At 36.9% G+C, this 23248-nt stretch overlaps 3 protein-coding genes across 5 annotated transcripts; 2 read left to right on the top strand and 1 right to left on the bottom strand.

The window, feature by feature from the left end:
• Window positions 1-2609: 2609 nt before the first annotated feature.
• LOC107800253 (uncharacterized) lies at window positions 2610-6163 on the top strand. The gene is made up of 2 exons (XM_016623405.2): window positions 2610-2914; window positions 4471-6163. Exons 1-2 carry the CDS (start codon window positions 2815-2817, stop codon window positions 5667-5669), a joined length of 1299 nt encoding a protein of 432 aa, XP_016478891.1. The 5' UTR covers window positions 2610-2814; the 3' UTR covers window positions 5670-6163.
• A 452-nt stretch (window positions 6164-6615) lies between these two features.
• LOC107800251 (pentatricopeptide repeat-containing protein At4g20740-like) lies at window positions 6616-12321 on the top strand. Of its 3 annotated transcripts, none has more exons than XM_016623401.2 (5): window positions 6616-7367; window positions 8320-10070; window positions 10500-10615; window positions 11573-11952; window positions 12071-12321. In XM_016623401.2, the coding sequence occupies exons 1-2, from the start codon at window positions 6941-6943 to the stop codon at window positions 10056-10058; spliced, it is 2166 nt and encodes a 721-aa protein (XP_016478887.1). In that variant the 5' UTR covers window positions 6616-6940; the 3' UTR covers window positions 10059-10070; window positions 10500-10615; window positions 11573-11952; window positions 12071-12321. The 3 variants fall into 3 exon arrangements, with proteins under 3 accessions (XP_016478887.1, XP_016478885.1, XP_016478888.1); XM_016623399.2 differs by having other exon boundaries at window positions 11563-11952; XM_016623402.2 differs by having other exon boundaries at window positions 6789-7367; window positions 8404-10070; window positions 11563-11952.
• A 258-nt stretch (window positions 12322-12579) lies between these two features.
• LOC107800252 (uncharacterized) lies at window positions 12580-21747 on the bottom strand. The gene is made up of 2 exons (XM_016623404.2): window positions 21344-21747; window positions 12580-13020 (listed from the first exon to the last, which is right to left on the bottom strand). Exons 1-2 carry the CDS (start codon window positions 21632-21634, stop codon window positions 12889-12891), a joined length of 423 nt encoding a protein of 140 aa, XP_016478890.1. The 5' UTR covers window positions 21635-21747; the 3' UTR covers window positions 12580-12888.
• Window positions 21748-23248: the final 1501 nt, after the last annotated feature.

Genomic DNA, 23248 nt, shown 5'->3' with positions numbered 1-23248 from the left:
ATGGTTCCTTTGTATATCTTCTCCTATATGTTGATGATATGTTGATAGCTTCCAAAAATTTGGAAGAAATTGATAAGTTGAAGATTCAACTGAAGAAGGAGTTCGAGATGAAGGATTTGGGTGAGGCAAAGAAAATTCTTGGCATGGAGATAATTAGAGATAGACGTTCAAAGAAACTCTGTTTATCTCAAAAGGAATATTTGAAGAGAGTACTTCAACGTTTTGGCATAGATGACAAGACTAAGCCAGTTAGTACTCCACTTGCTTCCCATTTTAAGCTAAGTACTACTATGTCGCCAATGGATGAAGTTGAACGAAAGTATATGTCAAAGGTACCATACGCAAATGCTGTTGGTAGCTTGATGTATGCAATGGTTTGCACAAGGCCTGACATTTCACAAGCTGTTGGAGTTATTAGCAGATATATGCACAATCCAGGGAAGGAGCATTGGCAAGCTGTGAAGTGGATTCTACGGTATATTCATAATACTGTAGATGTCGGGTTAGTTTTTGAGCAGGAAGACAATCAGTCTGTAGTTGGATATTGTGACTCAGATTTTGCAGGTGATCTGGACAAACGAAGATCAACTACTGGTTATGTGTTTACTTTTGCAAAGGCACCAGTTAGTTGGAAGTCTACTTTGCAGTCAACAGTTGCTTTGTCTACAACAGAGGCAGAGTACATGGCTATTACAGAGGCTGTGAAAGAGGCAATTTGGCTTCAAGGATTGCTAAAGGAGCTTGGTGTTGAACAAAAAGGTATCACAATTTTTTGTGATAGTCAAAGTGCTATTCAATTAGCGAAGAACCAAGTTTATCATGCAAGGACGAAGCACATTGATGTTCGGTATCATTTCGTACGAGAAATCATAGAAGAAGGTGGAGTCACAGTGAAGAAAATTCATACTACGGAGAATCCTGCTGATATGCTGACAAAGGTGGTGACTGTGGTCAAGTTTCAACATTGTTTGGATTTGATCAACATTGTTGAAAACTGAAGATTGAAGATGAAGACACAATCAAAATTTGTTATTGAGAGAAAATTGAAGATGTGGAATTTTGCCAAAGTGGAGATTTGTTGAATTTGACAAAATGTTTGTCCCACATCGGTGGGAAAACAAAAGTTGGGGGGATTTTCCCCCTATAAAAGAAGGCTTAATGTTTAGGTTTTAAACACACCTCTCATTTGCCTTCTCATCTGTTTAAGGCATTTGTATCTTCTCTCTTTAGTATTATTTCACTTGTATTTTTGGAGTGGAATAAAATATTGGTTGTGTCCGAGGAGTAGGCAAAATTAGCCGAACCTCGTAAATTCTGGTGTTCCCTTTATTGTTGCTTTGTTGTCTTATTTATTATTTGGTGGATGTCATAAATTTTGGTATAGTAGTTGTGACTTATTCACACTCTATACATTTGGCTTCCGCAACATGCTGCTGCTTCAACACATCTATTGCCACCATTTAATCAAGCAAGGACCTTCAGTCACAGACTTCAGAAAGAGGTTGAGGGCGGATATAACTTTGAAGAGGAGAAAGGAGGCTGAAGTTATTTAAAAAGTGGGTACAAGTTAAAAGTTTTAAAAAAAATGGGTATAAGTTAAATGGGGGCGACCAAATAAGGCGCCCCGTACAATTTTTACAGTTTAAAAGATGTAACTAAAAGAACTTTTAAGAAAAGGAAATTTGTGCTTTTATTTCCTCAATCAACGATAAATTCTGATTTTGTAATGTGCATATAACTTCTAGTAATTGAAATGTGACTTTTGATCCCTTCCCTTGTAACTCTTCACAAATTTAACAAATTATTAACCATTTACTATTTAATTACCCATATTATGTTACATAATTAGGTGGTAGAACAAATAACAATTATGGTTAACTTATGGGTATTCACAAGCAAAGTAATCAAAAGTGCACATTTTAATTAATTGAAAATTAGATATATTTGGTCAGATTTCACAAGGACTAAAATTAAAATTTACCAGTAACTAAAGGACCAAAAGTGCTATTAAACTTTAAAATCAGAGAAGGTCTGTTGGGGGGAAGGAATATGTCAGCGTGAATTCAGGGAAAATAGACGAGGGGAGGGAATCTTTTTAGCAACTTCCAACGAAAAAGGACAAAATACAAAATTATAAACTATCACCTGAAACTAATTATATTTGCTTGTCGAAAAGTGTATAAAATATAAATATATTTTTAATATAATACGTATATATAAAAATATATTTGTATCTGTTATTATTTTTTAGAGCGGCTAAAACTTATACATTTCGCAACGAAAAAAGAAGAATTAATCTAAATAGTCGTCAATCCAACTGTTTGAATTAAAAATAGCCGGAAGATGTAATATAAGTATAATTCAAGTACAATATATATATAACTATGTATAATCTATGTATGCCGGCTATGAAATGTAAACAATAAATATATCGGGTTATTTTTGTAAAGATTCCACGAAACAAGGACCGTTATGAAGCTCTTTTTGGAAAATGTTACCAGTCCCGACTCTCCCATTCTAGTAGCCCTGTAGGCTAAGCCCATAGCCTATCGAGTCGGTTTAGCCCATCAATCCTGTTTCTTGATTACAAACTCATCAAATCAATCACCTATGTCAATTCAAGCATGTAATCTGTGTGCGATAAAGCAAGCAACTCGTCTCGTCTCGTCTTCCCCCATTTATTATCAGTAATGAAGTAAAAAATAAATCTGAGTGTTTCTATCGGCAACCCTTACCGACTTAAAGAAAGAAACTCCTGTTTTTCTTCCAAGTCTTTTTTTTTTGGGTGTGTCTAATAAGTGGTTTCAGAAGAAAATGGGAAATTGGAACAGAAGATGGATACCAAGAAAAAAGTACAAGTACGAAGATTTTCCCCCTTCTCCTCCATCCCGTTACAACCAATCTCATTCTCCTGGTACTTTTCTCTCTTTTAATTTTTCCTTTTTTTTAATATACTCATCTTTTGTTTTGGTTACTGTGTCATGCTATTTTTCTGATTAGGCATTTTTTGTGTAATTATTAATGATTGTGATCCTTTTATTGATCCATTTTGGTGGAAATTTCTGCTTTTGTTTTGTTTATTTTTTTCTATTTTTGGTGTTTTGATTATAAATTTGAATTTTAGTGAGATGGTCCCTTGTATATTTTGAGAGGATCCATAAAAGTACCCTCTTTACTGTTTATATGATGATAAATGTCGTGTTTCTTTGATATATTCTTTGCTTACTTATTTGGGTTTTTCTTAATCCCTGATTGTTTTGTATGAAATTTTGAGCGAGTTTAAGACTTTAAGTTTAAAATTACGAAAATAATGACCCCTGATATTTGTAGGCAGAGTCCACTTTGACCTGCTACAATTGGTTTATAGCATGGGAATTTCACTTCAGATAGTAATGTTATAAATGTAGTAAGCTTTTTGTCCCTTTTTGAAAGAAATTTTGATAAAATTGTACATTAATCTGTATCCTATAGGATTAAACTTGTCTTTCTCGAGTCTCTCCAGTTGCAACTAAGAATTTAGAATGACTCGCCCTGCTTAATTGGGACCCCATCCCATGTCAAATGATTAAACTGTTCTATCAGCCTTTTTCTTTGTGAATGAGCTTAGCCTTTCCAGAACGCTCGCTTGTCATCTTATCTTTTGAGATAGTTATTGCTGCAAGGTCTGTCATGCGCCCTTTCCGAACTGTGATTATGCTGGGAAGGTAAATATCTGAATCAGAAGCATTTGAGGTGCACTTCTAGGTGAGCGATATAATATGAAGGAGAATTTCCCAAAGGGACCTAGCTGAATCTGTAAATAGGGAGCCAATGTGTACCTTCTCTGTAAGTAAATTGTTTCATGTTTAGATTTGTCACTGATTTGAGTTGGAACATAACAAGCATTGAACAGCTGTCCCATAATTTAATGTCTTGTACGAGTAGTATTCTTTCCCCAGAGCTTTAGTTCGGGGGAATAGGTAGTACGGCTAGAGATCATGGTAGGCTCAAGTCATGAGTTCGAATCCTATTGGTGAACCAAGTCTGGTGTTTTAAGTGGAGATGGTAGAAGGTCGGTCCCATTATCTACTGATTTTTGAAGCAGGAAATAGCGAATTTCTCCGTTACAAAAAAACAATTTTAATCTGTTGTACTAGGAAACTTCCTTTATCGGAAGAATCTCAGAGTGTTGAAGCCAGCTGCCATGTTGGCTTAGCCCCACTCTCTCCCTAAAATTTTTTGTACCTAGATGTATAAAAGATCGTGGTGGACACGATTGGAATTCACTATTGTGGATGTTTTGTCATTTTAATCAGAGATGTCTCTTCATATATTTCCCTCAGTTTCTTTATTTTTTAAAAATACTAGTTAGTTTTTCTTTGCATAAAAAATTGTCATCTTATGTCCTGTCATCTGCACACCTGCTTGAAGGCTATCAAGTCTTGTATTACCTACAAAATCTGATAACTTCTTCATTTTCACTTTTTAAAGCTATCCAGGAAAATAGTGCTCCATCATGGGAAATAGATTTCTGCAGAGCAGCCGGGATACCTTGGCGCAAGGTTGTGAGTGCAAAAAAATACATTTACTGTTATGATAATGTGGTCAAGTGGGATGACTCTGCAGGTCAAGAAGCATTCAATGATGCAAAAAGGAGATATTGGGCTGTGATAAGTGGTCTTCCTCCTCAGAGTCCTCCTCCCGATCCAGATATGTACATTGATAAAGTTGATTGGGACTCAACTATTGATCCGGAGCTAATACTAGATTTGGATAGAGAATATTTTAATCCTAATGAGGTTGATAACACTGTCAAGTCTGAGAACAACTTAGTTTCTGGATGCACCCTGGTATGGGAGGATAAAGCTGCTGATGATGGTGAAAATCCTTGGGAAAGTGGTAATGTGCAGGGCTCTAAAACTTTTGAGAATGTGGAGCAGACTTGGAATGAATGGGATAACCCTTCAAATATCAAAGATGATGATCCGTGGGAAAGGAGTTGCCCCAAGGCCCAGGAGACGTTGAAGAACTCTACTGCCTGGGGAGGCCGAGGAAATGAGGAGCAGACTTGGAATGAACGGGATAACCCTGTAGACATCAAAGATGATGATCCGTGGGAAAGGAGTTTCCCTAAAAACCAGGGGACCTTAAAGGACACTGCTTGGGGAGGCTGTGGAAATGAGTCGTGGGGTTGGACCACGGGGCTGAATTATGAGAATGGATCTGCTTATGTTGATAACACTTTCAGCAATTTGTGGCATCAAGGTGGTGAAAGTTTTGCTGGTGCTAAAGGAAACGAATGGGTTGATAATAGAACTGGTTCCTGGGGCCGAAACCATTGGAATACTAGGGGGCATGAGCAGTGGAATTCAGACTATGGCTCTCGTTGGAATAGGAACCTTACTCGAGGTGGTGGAACAACCTCAAAAGACAGAAGATGGGGAGAACCTGAGTTCACATCTTGGGATTGGCAGCGATTACCAAGGCAGAGTAATGAGAGAAATATGGATTTTGGAAGACCTAGCAGAGGTGATAAAACCTTTTATACTGGTTCTCGTAAGAGGGAAGGTCCTTCACAACATATGTCGAGGTACAAAAGCTCCAGGTTTCAAGGTGATGAACAGAGGACCACGTACAATTGGAGAGAAGAAAAAACACACAAGAGGGTTACTTTTAGTTTTAATGAATAGTGACCAACTTCTGGATCTTTTATATCTTATTTAACATCTTTGGATGTTACCACTTACCATGATTCTACAGAGGGTTGGAAGAGAAAGACAGCAGGTTTGGAAGGCAGCTCTCTCGTGCCTATGGAGTTAGATGAATAGGAGATTTTTTTTATGGCATCGGGTGTGACGTGTAACATAAAAAAGCTCTTTTTTCCGTTCTTTTATATATTTTGCTTAAAAAGAAAATACCTGCTGGATAGATAGTTGGGTAGGTTTTTGATAGATGAATGATATGAAGGGCGGCTCCATCCTTAGGCTAGTAAAGCTTTTGCTTTAGGCCCCAATGATTCATCACCGTAAAATATGTGATTCAAGTAACTGTAGTAGTTCTTATTAATGAAGTAAATGAAATAGAATCGAAGGAAAGTGAATGTGGTAGAGATAAAATATGTGATTCAAGTAACTGTATTAGTTGAATTCCAAGTTTTAATGCAAAATTTCACTACTTCATTGAATGTTTTTGGTCTTAGCAGATTATCTGGAAACATCTCTAGATTCTCACCTGTGGTCATAACTCATAACTGCCTTTGGACCGCCTAGAGATCCAATGCAGCCATATCGAACATCACTCACGTGTCATATGTACACAAGTCTCGTCAATGTACGAAACAGTAACGCCAACATGAAGCAAATAGATGTCATACATTGTTCCCAATAGCTTGTCAGTAGGGGGTGTTTCATTGATGTTCACTCAAGTTCGACTTGGATTATGTAACTTCTTTGTTAACAAAATTATCTTGATAAATCGCTCAACTAAATAAAATGGCCATGTATGACCACTCATAGGATCAAGAAATATCAATCTATCAATATAATGTATATTACAAAACTAAAATATTTTTCTACTATGTCTTTTAAAATTTTAACTTGTTAAATATTTAAAAAAATTATTTGAATTCCACACGTTGATGCAGTGTTTTTCAGACAAACTCTACTTCCTCTATCATTTTCGTTATTGTTTATATACTAGATATAAATAAAAGATATTGTGAAAAGTCAATGTCCAAAATCAAATCAAAGGGATAAGTAATTTGGTAGTACTCGCTATTTTTAATTTCACTTTTATTCTTTTACATTTGGTTACAGACATAAGCTTTTAACAATTTTAGTGTTACAAAAAAAAAGTTTGCAACTCTAGCACATCAACATGTCTGTGGTAGTTCATTCAAGTTTCGCCGCTTTCAGTTTCTGAAGAAGAAGAAGAAGAAAAAACACTGAACAGAACCTCAAAAATGCCACCCAAATCTGCAGTACTACACAAACCATATTTTTTCTACGGCCACCGTAAACCGACTCAGCATCGGCCTACAGTACAAGGCGGCCTTTTCTCCAATCGCCAAACGATAAACCCCAATCACCCCACCCCCAAAAACTCACCTTCTTCTTCTGCTAATTTTGAGCTTCAAAAATGGGACCCAGATGGAAATTTGGGCCTAAAATCCGAAAAAGACTCATCTCATGAATTTTTCTCTTTGGCTCAACGCTTATCACCAATTGGTAGGTATATAGTTGATTCATTCAGGAAACATAAGAGTTGGGGCCCACCCCTTGTGGCTGACCTTAACCGTCTACGGCGCGTCACTCCTAAGCTTGTAGCTGAAGTTCTCAAGCACCCTAATATTGATCCTAGAATTTCCTCCAAGTTCTTCCACTGGGCTGGTATTAAAAATTCACTCTTTTTTGCCTTTTTGAATTTTGTTACTTTTAATCAATGAGGCTTCTTATTGTTTGTGGTTTTTTTTCTTGTCTGCAAATTTAATGTGCTATGTTGTCACTTTGAAATGGGAAAAGTTTCAACTTTTAATGCTGAGCACTTTGTTGTGTATTTTAATTACATTTTAAAATATATTGAATCTGTATAAAGAAGGGCAGCTTGGTGCACTAACCGCGGGGTTGGAGGAAGGCCGGACCGCGTTGGGTCTGGTCTACCTAGCCTTACCTTGCATTTCTACGAGAGGTTGTTTCTGCCACATGACGGCAACTTTTACTATTGCGCCAAGGCTTCCCTTCATATTTAATCTGTATGCTACTACTGTTTAAGTGCTTGCTCTTTTTTTGCGAAGAACGTGACATTTGAGCAGCAATTTTATTTTTATGACATTAAAGTTGCATACTTGTAGTAATATTTTTCTACAAGTTGTTGAATATATATGAATTATTTTTCATTTTTTAGTCTAAAAATGGGTCAAGCTGACTCCAAAAAAATGAAAAGGGAATTTTTTTATGGGATATAGAGAGTATGCAGAGCCGAGGGTGTACCGGAAACAACCTATCTACCTGCACAAGGTAGGGGTAAGGTTGCGTACACACTACCCTTCCCAGACCCTACTTATGGGATTACACTAGGTTTGTTGTTATTGTAGAGAGAGTATGTAGATACAATCCTGTAATTTTGAGGCAGTCAACGGCCGCGATTGTCATGGTTTTGATGTTTTGACTGATTGCTATGGCTTAAATCGTTCTACATACAAAAAGAGGAAACCCAAAATTATGCATTTTGTTCTTATTCTCTATGGATGAGAAAAAATGAGTATAAGTAATAGACAAACGAATAATAATCAGCATTTTTCTTGTATGTCTATCTGCTTATTCTTATAGTGTATCTTAACAGGAAAGCAGAAAGGTTATAGGCATGATTTCTCTTGTTACAATGCCTTTGCTTATGGTCTGAATTGGGTGAATCATTTTCGGGCAGCTGATCAGGTTCCTGAGCTGATGCATATGCAAGGAAAGCCGCCTAGTGAGAAACAATTTGAAATCTTGATCAGAATGCACAGTGATGCTAACAGGGGTCTTAGAGTGTACTATGTCTATGAGAAAATGAAGAAATTTGGGGTAAAACCAAGAGTTTTTCTGTATAATAGAATAATGGATGCTTTGGTTAAAACCAATCATTTGGACCTGGCTATGTCAGTTTATGATGATTTCAAGAAGGATGGGTTGGTGGAGGATAGTATGACTTTCATGATCTTGATAAAGGGACTATGCAGGTTAGGGCGGATGGATGAAGTGTTTGAGCTTTTGGGTCGGATGAGAGAGAATCTTTGCAAACCTGATGTGTTTGCTTATACAGCAATGGTAAAGATATTGGTTGCAGAGCGGAACTTGGATGGTTGTTCAAAGGTTTGGGAAGAGATGCAGCGGGATGCAGTTGAACCCGATGTTATTGCTTATTCAACTTTTATTAATGGTTTATGTAAAATTAATCAGGTTGAAAAAGGCTATGCGTTGTTTAATGAAATGAAACAAAAGAATTATTTAATAGATAGGGCGATTTATGGATCTTTGATTGAATCGTTTGTAGCAAATGGAAAAGTTGGTTTAGCTTGTGATTTGCTTAAAGATCTGATGGACTCGGGCTACAGAGCTGATTTGGCAATCTATAATTCTCTTATTGAAGGTTTCTGCAATGCAAAACTGATCGATAGGGCCTATAAACTTTTCCAAATCACAGTTCAAGAAGATCTTCAACCTGACTTTACCACTGTAAGGCCCATATTGGTGTCTTATGCAGAGTCAAAGAGAATGGATGAGATTTGCAAATTGCTTGAGGAACTGCGGCGATTGAGCTATTGCATTCGTGATGATTTATCCAAATTCTTTACATTTATGGTAGAGAAGGATGATAGGATTATGATTGCTTTGGAAGTCTTTGAACATTTGAAAGAAAAAGATTATTGTGGTGTTCCAATATATAACATTCTTATGGAAGCTCTCTATAAGAATGGTGAGGTGAACAAGTCACTCACATTGTTCTCTGAATTGCGCGATTCATATTATGAACCTGATTCATCGACTTACAGCAATGCTGTCCAATGTTTTGTAGAGGTCGGAGATGTACAGGAGGCATGTAATTGCTATAACAGAATTAAAGAGATGTCTTTGATTCCGTCGGTTGCTGCGTATCGTTCTCTTGTCAAAGGGCTTTGCAAAATAGGGCAGATAGATCCAGCAATGATGCTAATTCGTGACTGCCTAGGCAATGTGGCGAGTGGCCCTATTGAGTTTAAGTATATTCTCACTATTATTCATGTCTGTAAAACGAATGATGCTGAGAAGGTAATGAAAGTCTTAGATGAAATGCTAGAAGAGGGCTATTCTCCTGATAATGTTGTATATTGCGCTGTAATTTCTGGCATGTGCAAACATGGAACAATTGAAGAAGCACGGAATTTTTTTGCAAATATGAGAAAGCGAAAACATCTTACTGAAGCCGACTTAGTTGTTTATGATGAGGTGCTTATTGACCACATGAAGAAGAAGACTGCAGACTTGGTGTTGTCTGGATTGAAATTTTTTGGTCTGGAATCAAAGTTAAAAGCAAAGGGGTCTACCCTTTTAGCAGGTTGAAAATGAAAATAGGTAATAAATCATAAACTCGTTATTTGTTTGCATCTTTTAACTTGTATGTGATATGAACTGCCAGGAATTGTCGCCCTCTTTTATGTGGCGTCTGAAGTTTTCCAGAACTTGAGTATGCAAACTTGATCTTTGAATTTTTTTTTTTGCCGGGGGGGTGGGGGGGGGTGGGGGAAGGAGGTCTTTGTTTTTTTTTTTGATTTCCAAACTTAAGTTTTCCAATTTTTCAATAATTCAAAAACTAGTTTTTGGAGTTTTTAGGTTTTGAAAAACCAAGTTTGGAAATCTAAAAAAACTTTTTGCAAAAACAGGAGGAAACAAACACTTTCCAAAATCTCTTTGAGTTCACAACCTTAGTTTTTGGAAAATTTCAAACAAAAACCACTTTAGATTTCTCACTGTTTCCCACATGTTACTACTTCAACTTTGCAGGTAACTTGTTAAACAGATTCTGTCTGTAGTTGTTGGAGGGGCCAATCTATCCACCGGAGGATTATAAGTGCATATTCTCTTTGAGCGTTGAAAGACTACTCTGATGCTTTTTGAAGGTAATTTTACTCAACTGGAGATTGAGCAATTCATTGGTAACTGAATCAAACTTTTCGGCCCAAAAAGAAAATAAAGAAACTAACCCTTTGTCTAGAGACTAAAGGAAAGAAGGGAAATGTACCTAAATTTCCCTTCGTCTTTTTTTGGTTCAGATAGATACATTTTTATTTTAGAGTCCTCTAGTTTCTCTCCGATTTTCCCTATTATTTTCCACTCTTGTGCTCTCTTTTCTTACATCGGTGTTATCAGGTCAGCTTGACTAATCCACCAGGCTCTTGTCCAGCTAACAAACACAAGTTGCCAAGGTAATCTTGTTCATCAAGGCTGGAGCTGGAGTAACACAAAATGTTGTAGTTGAGATTCAAACTTGGGATCTCCAGGTTATTACTCCCATACCTCAAGCACTAGGCCATCCTCTTAGGGACTCCATACTTGTGCCAGTCTCTTTGCTTTCCGTCTTTCCCTAGCTTCCTGACATAGGAAAATGGAAATGTTGATTTGGCAGTGAGCTGGATTATGACCCTGCTATGAAGGCCCATCTAGCAGCGGCATTGATGACTTCTGCCAATGTAGCACAGCCTAATAACCGGTTTACTAATTGCCTTTTGGTTATAAATTATAAAGGAGTGAAATTGTTTGATTAGTAGCCGAGCACAGCTGTCAGTTTATTTCATTTGTAAAATGTGAAGGCTTGAGGTGTTTACTCTCTGCTGAAAGGTTGGCCTGAGAATCACTAGGATTAGGGGGAAATACCAGATGAGTAAAAGAACTTGCATAAGTTTATCATGTCTTTGTGTGCTTACAGGCCATAGCCTATCGCAATAAGGTTTACATCCAAATGCACAGCTAAGGGATAGATCTCATAGTTGTCTTGGCGAGAGCTAAATTCTTCTATCCAATTATTTGCTTCTTATAAAGACAAGATATCCATTTGACTTTGCTGCAGGATTTTGCAGAAAAGATGATCATTCTCAAACATTTTTGGTGGATTAACTGCCAGGGGTTCGTCAGCTCCTCTTGGAGCATTTCTCCACACAGAGACATGTTCAGTGAAAAATGTTCTAGTTGGGAGTCATCTGTTGATTTATGAACAGATCTTTTTAGTTGCAACTTGAAGTTGGAAAGTGAGGTTATGCAAAAACTGACTGCATGTTGAAGTATATGTTTGGCCGGATGAAAGCATTGACATGGAAGTATTTGGCTTCTCTCTCTGTGTGTGTTGCTGCGGGTACGAGAGAGAGGGGGGAGGGGGAGAGAGTGAAAGTGAAAGGGACCGTCTTGTTGTTTGGTGATGTGGAATGGTTTAACAGTGTCTAATCGCAAGCTGAATGATTTGGTAAGAAGATTGGCAAGCATTTGTTTGTTTTTTTGTTATTTTCATGGTTTGGAGGTTTAAATGTTCACTTGTGCCCTTGATTTTCTCGAGAACAATAATTGACCTTTGGTTTTGACAGATTATAGGAAATGGATCATGCTTCAAGAACAGCATCATGGACGATGCTACTAACTGTTACGAGAAGGAATGTATATGTGCAATTGCAGAAAGATCTGTTGGTTCAATCCGATATGTAATAAATATTCTTTTCTAAACTTCTTAACGACGAGACAAATATATTACCATACAAAATAAAAACAATACATCTTAGCTGAACGTCTTAAGATGATATTGTTCATCTTGTGATAATGCAAATGCTGATTTTGCTAACTTTTGATTGATACTGTATAACTCGCAAAGCAGCACACAGACTGCTTAAGATGGTTTTTCAATGATACATTTGAAAATTGTGTTCTGAAAACTTGTTAACTGATGGGGCGTAGTTTCTGCTCACTCCTTTTGTATAGCAGGTTTTCTCACATCTCATGCACTCCTTTTCGATATGTAAATGAAGTTAAGCGCTCATGAGCAAGAAAAGGAAATCAAAAGAAAGACAAAGTAAAGCAACAGTACTAAAGGAGCCGTCCATAAAAAACCAAAGCGCAATCAAGGGTAAAGCAGATCCAGTAGAAATTTACATTTTAGTTGGTGCTATATGAATCATTTCACCTTTTGCTTTTCAGTAACCAAAAGGGATACTTTTATAATTTGGTAAAGAAATAGCAGGAGGAAACATAGCGCTTCATGCACATATATACTGTAATATTTTGAATTAGATAGCTTGAGTTCGGCTGAATAAAGACATTTTTGTAGTCAATGATGATATAGTGGTGCAGTGCTAAATTGGACCAAGAAGCTACTCTGTAGATCATATTTTTTCCACCTTAACAAATTGGCCTACTTAGATGAAGGTTCAACTTCCCGTTTGGGTCGGTTACGTGTACGAGGAGTTGCAGGTATTTCCTCTAACGGAGTAACCACAATGCCATCATCTTCCTCGCCTTCCATTATTGCTTGATTTACTGCAAGCTGTCCATTCAACAAGAGAAGTCAAATACAGTCCTCATACACTCAAAAGCAAATTTTATAATGTGCACACAACAATTTGCTGAGAAAGAATCTGAAAATACAAACTACTTCAAAATAGACCCTTCTTTCTCTTAACTGTTGAGCTAATAGAAGTTAAAAGGCCAAAAAATAAAATCCGGAAGTTTGACACCCCAGCAACCCAAAAAAAGAAAAGGGTGGCAATGGAATTAAATTTGAAATATAGTGCTTGAAAAATACAACTATGATCATTATGATCACTGCAATTACTCCAAAATGCAAACTAATAATGACCAATGTAGGGCACAAATAACTGAAAAACAACTTTCTCATCAAACGATATGATCAAAATTCACAAGGGAACATTTTATTAGTATATATTTTTCTCTTGTAGCTTATAATGGGCATGCATGTGCGAGCGTGTGTGCGTATGCATGTGTACATGCCCTGGCAAAGCCACCTTTTGCTAAGAGTGATAATATTACAAAAAAATTACACTGTATATATAAGTAAAATATTAAATTTTAGATGTATGTAACATACATCGAACACCCTTTGTGGGAAATTTTTTTTACTTTTCTCAAGTCCGAACACCTTAGGGAAATTTCTGGTTTCACCACTGTGTACATTTGACATGAATTTGATCCGGTTAAAGGACATGAACACCATTTGAGTTTCTTCTAATGATTGAGAGATTTTTTTCTTTTTTTTCTTCCACTTCCAACTTATACTCAATTGGATCTGTAATTCTGATGCCCCAGTTTAAATCACATGCTGTACATATGCCAAAGACATGCATCTTGTGATTATGGGAAACCACCAATTTCTAAGTGTCCAACATATATCATTGGACAACATAGATCTTTGGCAGAGTTTGTACTTCATAAAGACATTAAGTGTATGATAGGTCTAAACATTGTATATTTGACCTCTTATCAACCAGAAAATCAGGGTATGCACTGGGATCTTCAATGCAGTGGCTGATGTATTGTCTAGGGAGAGTACAAGCATAAATACATTATTTTTCCAACGTGAAATAAGTTAGTGTTGCGGAAGCCGAATATATAGAGAGGGATTAAATCACAATTACTATATCTAATGGTAGCTAATAAATAAATAGTAAATGAGACAATAATAAAAAAAGAACACCAAAAGTTTACGGGGCTCGGCAAAATTTTATTTTCTGTGTAGTCCTCGGACACAATCAACTCAAACTTTATTTCACTCCAAAAATACAAGTGAAATACTACAAGAGAGAAAGAAGACTCAAATGCTTTAGGAGATAAGAAGGCAAGTGAGAGGTGTTTACAAATGAACAAAATCCTTGCTATTTATAGAAGGGAAATAGCCTTAATAATTTCATGCATGACATCACATAAAGTATGATCATGCAATGTAAATGCATGAAAAATGCATTTACCAATTTCTTCCTAAAAGGAGACTTCCAAATGTTCACACTAGTTCACATGAATCTTGTCAAATTTAACAAATCTCCACCTTGGCAAGATTCCACACTTTCAATTTTCTCTCACCTATAATTTTGATTGTGTCTTCAACTTCAATCTTCAAAGTTCAACAATGTTGATCAAGTTCAAACAATGTTGAAACTTGATCGCAGTCACTACTTTTGTTAGCTTATCGGCAGGATTGTCTGTAGTTTAAATTTCATGCACCATGATTCTACATTCTTCTATAATATCTCACACAAAATGATATCGAACATCAATGTGCTTCGTCCTTGCATGAGAAACTTGGTTCTTTGCTAATTGGATAGCACTTTGACTATCACAGAATAGTGTGATACTTTCTTGATCAATACCAAGCTCTCTAAGCAACCCTTGAAGCCAACCTCTTTTACAGCCTCCGTAATTGTCATGTACTCTGTCTCAGTAGTAGACAAAGCAACCGTTGACTGCAACATAGACTTCCAACTAACTGGTGCATTTGGAAAAATGAAAACATAACTAGTAGTTGATCTACGCTTGTCCAAATCACCCGCACAATCTGAGTCACAATATCCAACCAGATACTGACTATCTTCCTGCTAAAAAATCAATCCAACATCTACAATATTACGAATATACCGTAGAATCCATTTTACAGCTTGCCAATGCTCCTTTCCTGGATCACGCATATACTTGCTTACAACTCCGATAATATGTGAAATATCAGGTCTTGTGCAAATCATTGCATACATCAAGCTACCAGTGGCATTCGCATATAGTACTCTTGACATATACTCTCGTTCAACTTCATTCTTCGGCGACATAGTAGCACTAAGCTTAAAGTGAGGAGCAAGCGGAATGCTAACCGACTTCGTGTTCTCATTCATGCCAAATCGATCTATTACTCTATTCAAGTATTCTTTCTGACATAGACACAGTTTCTTCGAATGACTATCTCTTTTTATCTTCATGCCAAGAATTTTCTTCACCTCACCCAAATCTTTCATTTCAAACTCCTTTTTTAGTTGAATCTTCAACTTCTCAATTTCCTCTTGACTTTTTGAAGCTATCAACATATCATCAATGCATAAGAGAAGATATATGAAAAATCCATCTTCAAGCTTGCGCATATACACAGAATGATCGTATTTTCTTCTTATGTACTTCTGCCGCAACATAAACGTGTCAAATCGTTTGTACTATTGTCTAGAAGATTGTTTCAATCCGTACAACGATTTTTCAAGTTTGCACACCATATTTTCCTTTCCAACAACTTTGTATCCTTCTGGCTGAGTCATTTAGATTTTCTCTTCCAAGTCTCCATGTGAAAATGCAATTTTTACATCTAAGTGAACTAGTTCCAAATTCAACTGTGCTACCAAAGCCAATAAAAATCTAATGGAGGAGTGTTTTACGACCGGAGAAAACACCTCATTATTATCAATTCCCTCCTTTTGAGCATATCCTTTGGCTACCAATCTTGCTTTGTAGCGAACATTTCTTGGTTAGGAAATCCTTCTTTCTTTGCAAATACACATTTGCACCCAAATGCTTCCTTTCCCTTCGGGAGATTGGCCAATTTCCATGTGCGATTCTGATGAAGGGAATACATTTCTTTATTTATGGCAATCCTCCACTTATCTTCTTCTGAACTTTGGACTGCGTCTTTATAAGTGGTAGGAATACCATCAGCTACAATTGAGGTTGCACAAGCGACCATATTTATGAGACGAGCAAGTTTCTTTATTGTTCTTTTTGGCTTGCTGGTTACTATTGATTCAAGTTGTTGTTAAGGTTCCTGAGTTGGAATCTCCCTTTCCACCGACTCTTCTTCTAGAGGAAAATCTTCTATTATTTCCTTGTTTTCTCCCTGTGTTGGAAAAATTAATTTTCCCTCGAACTCCACCTGCTTTGAAGCACCACCAGTTTGTTTGACATCTTCGACTGTCACTTTATATGTTATGACAGATTCATCAAAGGTAACATCTCCGCAGAATATAATTTTTCTTGTCTCTAGACACCATAAACGGTATCCTTTGACTCCAGAAGTAATCCCCATAAATATAGCTTTCTTTGCTCTCGGATCCAATTTTGACTCTTTCACATGATAGTATGCAATTGAGCCAAATACTTACAAAAAACTATATTCTTCAGCAGGTTTTCCATACCATTTTTCAAATGGTATCTTGCCACCAATAGCGGCAGATGGTAGACGATTAATGAGGTGACATGCATATGTTATTAGCTCAACCCAAAATTCTTTGCTCAAACCAGCATTGGACAACATACAACGAACCTTCTCTAGCAAATTCCGGTTCATACCTTCATAACACTATTTTGTAACCTTTATTGATGACTTCTCCCGGAAAGTGTGAGTGTATTCGATAAAACTAAAGATGAGGTATTGGGAACTTTTTTCAAATGGAAGACGATGATAGAGACTCAAACATGCAGAAAGATAAAGTGTCTTAGCACAGACAACGGTAGAGAACACAAAAATTATCTTTTCAATATTATTTGTGAAGATGATGGCATTGCGAGACATTTCACCGTCAGAAATACATCACAACTGAATGGAGTGACAGAATGTATGAGCCGGACTTTGGTGGAGAGTGTTCGATGTATATTGTGTGCGCAGATACACACAATGATCGTATTTGCTTCTTCGGTACTTCTGTCGCAACATAAACTGTCAAATCGTTTATACCATTGTCTAGAAGATTGCTTCAATCCGTATAATGATTTTTCAAGTTTGCACACCATACTTTCCTTTCCAGCAACTTTGAACCTTACTAGCTGAGTCATATAGCTCTAATACCAGATTTGTTAAATTTGATAAGATTCATGTGAACTAGTGTATTGGAAGCCTCCTTTTAGGAAGAAATTGGTAGATGCATTTTTCATGCATTTACATTGCATGATCACACTTTATGCGATGTCATGCATGACATTATTAAGGTCATTTCCCTTCCATAGATAGCAAGGATTTTGTTCATTTGTGAACACCTCTTACTTGCCTTCTTATCTATTAAGGCATTCGAGTCTTCTTTCTCTATTGTAGTATTTTTGGAGTGAAATAAAGTTTGAGTTGATTGCGTCCGAGGACTAGGCAGAAAATTAGATCTTGTCGAACCTCGTAAACTTCTGGTGTTCTTCTTTTATTATTATCTCATTTACTATTTATTAGCTATCATTAGATATAGTAGTTGTGATTTAATCTCTCTATATCTATTCGACTTCCGCAACAATTGGTATTAGAACCAAGGTTCTATATGAGTATGCTCTGTGGTTGCACCATAGTCAGAACTTCCATGTCAAAAAAGAATTACTTTGGTATTCTGTAGTGTCGGCAAATAAATAGTATCTGTAGCAAAAATGGGAGACAAGAAAAATGAAGAGTCCACATTGAGTGTCAGTAATACATCGTTGGCATCTTCGCTTATAACAAAAATTATGTCAAATGCGAAATTTACAGTTGAAATTTTTGACGGGTCAAGACATTTCGGGATGTGGCAAGCTGAGGTTCTTGATGTCCTTTTCAACAAGGGCTAGATATTGACATAGAAGAAAAGAAACCAGACAATATAGGAGAAGAAGATTGGTAGATTATCAACCGCATTGCTTGTGCTACCATTCGATCTTACCTTGCAAGAGAACAGAAGTATCCATACATAAAAGAAACTTCTGCAAGTAAATAGTGAAATGCATTGGAGAATAAATTCTTGAAGAAAAACCGTCAAAATAAACTTTACATGAAAAAGACTGTTACGCTTCACATATGTTCTTGGTACTACAATGAATGATCATATCACCAAGCTTTAATAAGTTTTGACAGATTTGCAGAATATGGACGTGACTTTTAGTGATGAAGATATGGCCTTAATGTTATTAAGTTCACTTCCCGATGAGTACGAGCACCTCGAAACTACTCTACTTAATGGAATGATGAAGTATCTCTCAAAGAAGTTTGTTCTGCCTTATACAACTGTGAACAAAGAAAGAGAGAAAAACAAAAGAGTGGAGAAGGAGAAGCAGTGGTCGTGAGAGGTCGTTCTCAAAACCAAATGAGAACGAAGAAAGGAAGATCGAAGTCAAGATCCATACCCAGCAAAGATGAATGCGCCTTTTGCCGAGAAAAGGGGCACTGGAAGAAAGACTGTCCAAAGTTGAAAAATAACAGCAAACTAACAATGGGAAGGCTATCACAGATGTGAGGCGCAAAGGAGTGATTATATAGCCAAGGCATATGGGTAACAATACCGGTGCTATTGTCCCCCTTATTTGTACTGTTCCTAATTGTTGTATTTTTCTTTTCTTTTATTAATAAAAAATTAGCCCTAGGTGCTTGCCTAGCGGATTGCCAAAAAAAAAAAAGGCTATCATGGATTCAAATGTAGTTGATTGTGACGACTCTGATTTCTCACTAGTTACAACTGAGCCATTCAAACCATCTGCCATATGGCTGATGGATTCAGCTTGTAGCTATCATATATGTCCCAATCGAGACTGATTCGTTGAATTTCAAGAAGGAGAATGTGGAGTTATTCACACCGCAAATAACAATCTTCTTACCGCATATGGTATTGGTTCAATCCGATTAAGGAACAATGATGGATTGATCAGAACATTAACAGATGTTCGATACGTACGGGAATTGAAGAAAAATCTCATTTTTATAGGAGCCGTAGAGTGAAAGGGGGTTCAAAGTCATTGCATAAAATGAGGTAATAAGAATATGCTCCGGTGCACTAGTGGTAATGAAGGGATACGGAGAAACAATAGCATGTACCACTATCACGGTAGTACAGTTATTGGGACAACAACAATTACATCCAATGATGACAAGGAGACAGAAGTGACCAAGCTATGGCACATGCTCCTGGACATGCTGGAGGAAAATTGTTGAAAGTTTTATGAGATCAAGGATTACTAAAAGGAGTAAAGACTTGCGATTTGGAGTTTTCTGAGCATTGTGTCAAGAGGAAACAAACAAGGGATAAATTTTGAATAGATATCCATAATACTAAAGGTATTTTGGATTATGTTCACTCTGATGTTTGGGGTGCTTCCAAAAAACCTTCATTAGGTGGGAAATACTATTTTGTAACCTTTATTGATGACTTTTCCCGGAGAATGTAGGTGTTGGGAACTTTTTTCAAATGGTAAGCGATGATAGAAACTCAGACACGCAAAAAGATAAAGTGTCTTCGCATAGACAACGGTGGAGAGTACAAAATGATCTTTTTAATATGATTTGTGAAGATGATGGCATTGTGAGACATTTCACTGTCAGTTAGTCCACTCATGAACATTCTTCATCTAGTTTTGCACAAACTGGCTACTCCTTAAAAAGCTCAAAAATCAAATTGCAAAATAGGTGCAAAATGCATGAAACTCTGCCATCTATACATCTAGTCGTCTCATTTTCCAGCAAATATATGTTCAATTGTTCTTGGTTTCCTCCCAGCAGATATTCTCCAAAAAATTGAAGACACACATCAAGCGATGCTCACTTCGCGCTCTATAAACATTTTCCTAGCATGATCGCTCAATTCAGTGGAATTTACAGTTACACTTCTAATCAGAGCCAAATAGAACTGTCTTTTTTCCTTGTCAAAGCAATGATTGATGCATTGGTACTTCACAGACCTATGCTAACAAGTTTGCACTCTTCTCACCATTTCCAATTGTGGGGGAAAATACTATACGCCATTCCCATTCCAATCAAGTAGCATATCCACACTAGAACTGAAAAAGTTTGACAATGAAAAGACTACAGACACAGAAGATAGCGTATATCAGCACACGTAAACCAAGAATTGCTGATTCAAGTCTTAGATGGCAATTTTTTAAAATTTGCAAAAACTAAGTCTGCAAACTCAGTTTTTTGCAACTCTGAAACAAAACCCACCTAAGTCTGTCGAGTAGCATTTGCATTGTCATGCAAAAAAACACCCCCCATTTAGCTATAAGGGAGATGGCACTGACTCGAGCATTAGCATCTTCCCTGGCTATAGATTCATAACCTTATCTAATAAGCTCCTTTGTCCGAGCCCTCACTTCTACTCTATATTGTCACATCCTCCAAATAGGTTGCCACACCCGCGTCAGATCCTCCAAAATGCACTAAATTTCAAGGATCTGACACGGGCATAGCAGCATCTTCTGAAGGGTCTGAGCAACATAGCTTTTATCCACTTCCCTCCTGTCTCCCCTTCTCCAAACACCCCCCCCCCCGCCCAAATACGCACACACACACCCCACAGACCTTACGTGTCTCGCCAGCAAAAGAAAATAAAGAAGTATAGATTTCCTCCAGCACATTATAGTACAATAGTTATTGTCTAATGTTAATATAAATGTTTTAAATATGGCAAGTAATGCAAATCTAACATGTCAGTAAAAAAAAAAAAAGCGGATAAAATTTCAGGTAAACTTCAAATTTCATCAAGCCCCTCCCTCCACGCAGGAAATAATTCAAAACCAACAAATGCGGATGTTAGTAACTAAATCTGAACACTAAAACAATAATCAGATAACATAATAAGTGTAAATATAACTGGATGCAGATACAATTACTCTTGGTAATTTTCCTTTACGTCACTTCCAAAGAATTTTAAGTAACCTAAAAAATGGAAGACGAACCTAATTTAACACAGGCTACTATGAGACAGACTGACACATTTTAATATAAGGAAATCAATAACCTTTTAATACGTTTATAAACATCTAAATTTATATATAAAAAAGTGAAGTGAATTAAGTTAAAATTTGTCGAATTGAGTCTCAAAACAGAGTAGGGACAAAAATTAAGGGACGGAGGGGAGAAAAAAAAAATAAGTAGTATATGGAAGTATTACCTCTTCCAGGAATTTCTTGTCGAGATTATCAGCAATACGGGCAGAAGTAAAGATGGTGATAGCAAGCAGAGAAAGTGGGAAAATCAAAGCAAATATATAGCTGGTGCTACTTATTCCTCCTCCTGCACGCGTCACCACTGATAAGCCTCTACTCTTCTTCAATTTCCGGCTATGCAATTGAGGAAACGGCGGCGTATTTCGTGAAGAAGAACCCAAAGAGAGCTGCTGCGGTTGGGGCTCATTGAATCGGAGGAAAGTAGTAGAAGAGGAGAGCGAGTTGGAGAGTATCATACTCGCCTTCACTGGTTGGTTTTCAGTTCGTTATCGTTAAAGTATTTGCTTCCTGACATTTCTATGCCTCTTTTTTTAATCTTCTTCTCTTTTTGCCCCTCTGCTTAGGCAAAAAGATGAATAAAGAAGGGTCAAATAACAAATTAAAATCCAACCCATCCAACATAATTCTACCTCCCGTTCTTTTCTATTTTATTTATTTGGAAAAAAATATGAACGGTTATATAATTTTAATTTTTTAAATTATTTAACTTAAATTCTTTTAATTTTATATAATTTTCAATCTTCAAATTTTATATTTAGAATTGAATTACGTCGAACTCCAATATCTTGACATAATAGTTTGATGGGTCATTTTAAATTCAATTTGTTGGTCAAATATACAAATAAGGAAAATCCAATCCATTTACACTTGACAAGCTACTAAAAACATGTGTTAGATTTTGCCACATCTACCATACTCATTTAGGAATTAGTCATCTCGGTAGCGAAGCCAGAAATTTCTTCAAGGGTGTTTAACTTGAATTAAGTGGAAAAAAATTCCAATAAAGGATATTCAATATATATTATATACCTTTAAAATTTAATATTTTACACACACACATATATATATATGTATGTATGTATGTATGTATATACAGTATAACTTTCGGTGAAGGGCGGTCAATTAACCACCCTTAAGGGAATGTAGCTTTGCCCATGCATCTGACCACATGCCAAACATGTACTTAAGATCGTTGACAGTTACACGTTAGTTATGCAAGGATTATTGTAATAACCCGACTGGTCGTTTTGAGCAACTGCGTCCGGTTTGGCAGTAAGAGGTCACGAGTAGCTTCACACAGTGTATTATGACTTGCATGCATTAGTGGCTCGAGTTTTTGAGGAGTTCGGAAAGGATTTTTAGAAATGACTTTATTTGAGAAGCTTGAAGTTTAAAGAATTGACCAATATTTGACTTTTGAGTATTTGACCTCGGATTGGAGTTTTGATGGTTCTTATAGGCTCGGGTGGTGATTTTGGACTTAGGCGTGCGTCTGGAATTGGATTTGAAAGTCCGTGGGTTGAATTGAAGCAATTCGGCGAAAGTTGAAAAAGTTGAAATTTGGAAGATAGAAGAGTTTGACCAATAGTTGACTTTTGTGATATCAGGATCGGAATGCGATTTTGAGAGTTGGAACAACTCCGTTATGTCATTTGGGACTTGTCTGCAAAATTTGACTTCATTCCGGGTTGGTTTGATGGGTTTCGGCACGAGTTTTAGAAGTTGAAAGATTGGAAAGTTCATAAGTGTGATTCTTGGTGTGATTCATCATTTCGGCGTTGTTTGATGTGATTTGAGATCTTGAGCGATTCCGTGTTAGGTTATAGGACTTGTTTGTGTGTTTAAACAGGGTCCCGGGGGTCTCGGATGTGTTCCGAGCGGGCTACGGGTCATTTTACCTTATTTTTGAACTGTTGTTTTCTGCCTTCTGGTATTCTTCTTCGTGATCGCAAATAGCCTTCGCGTTCGCGATTATCCACCCCCGTTCGTGTAGGCCCCATTTCTTGTTCTTCGCATTCGCATTCTTTCCCTCGCGTTCGCGAAGGGTTCTTTCTGGATAGCCTCACTAT

This window comes from Nicotiana tabacum, chromosome 22, assembly GCF_000715075.1.
Source record: "Nicotiana tabacum cultivar K326 chromosome 22, ASM71507v2, whole genome shotgun sequence".
Classification (NCBI taxonomy): Eukaryota; Viridiplantae; Streptophyta; class Magnoliopsida; order Solanales; family Solanaceae; genus Nicotiana; species Nicotiana tabacum.
The sequence above is the reverse complement of the archived record's forward strand: the minus strand, read 5'-3'. Positions and strand labels throughout refer to the sequence as shown.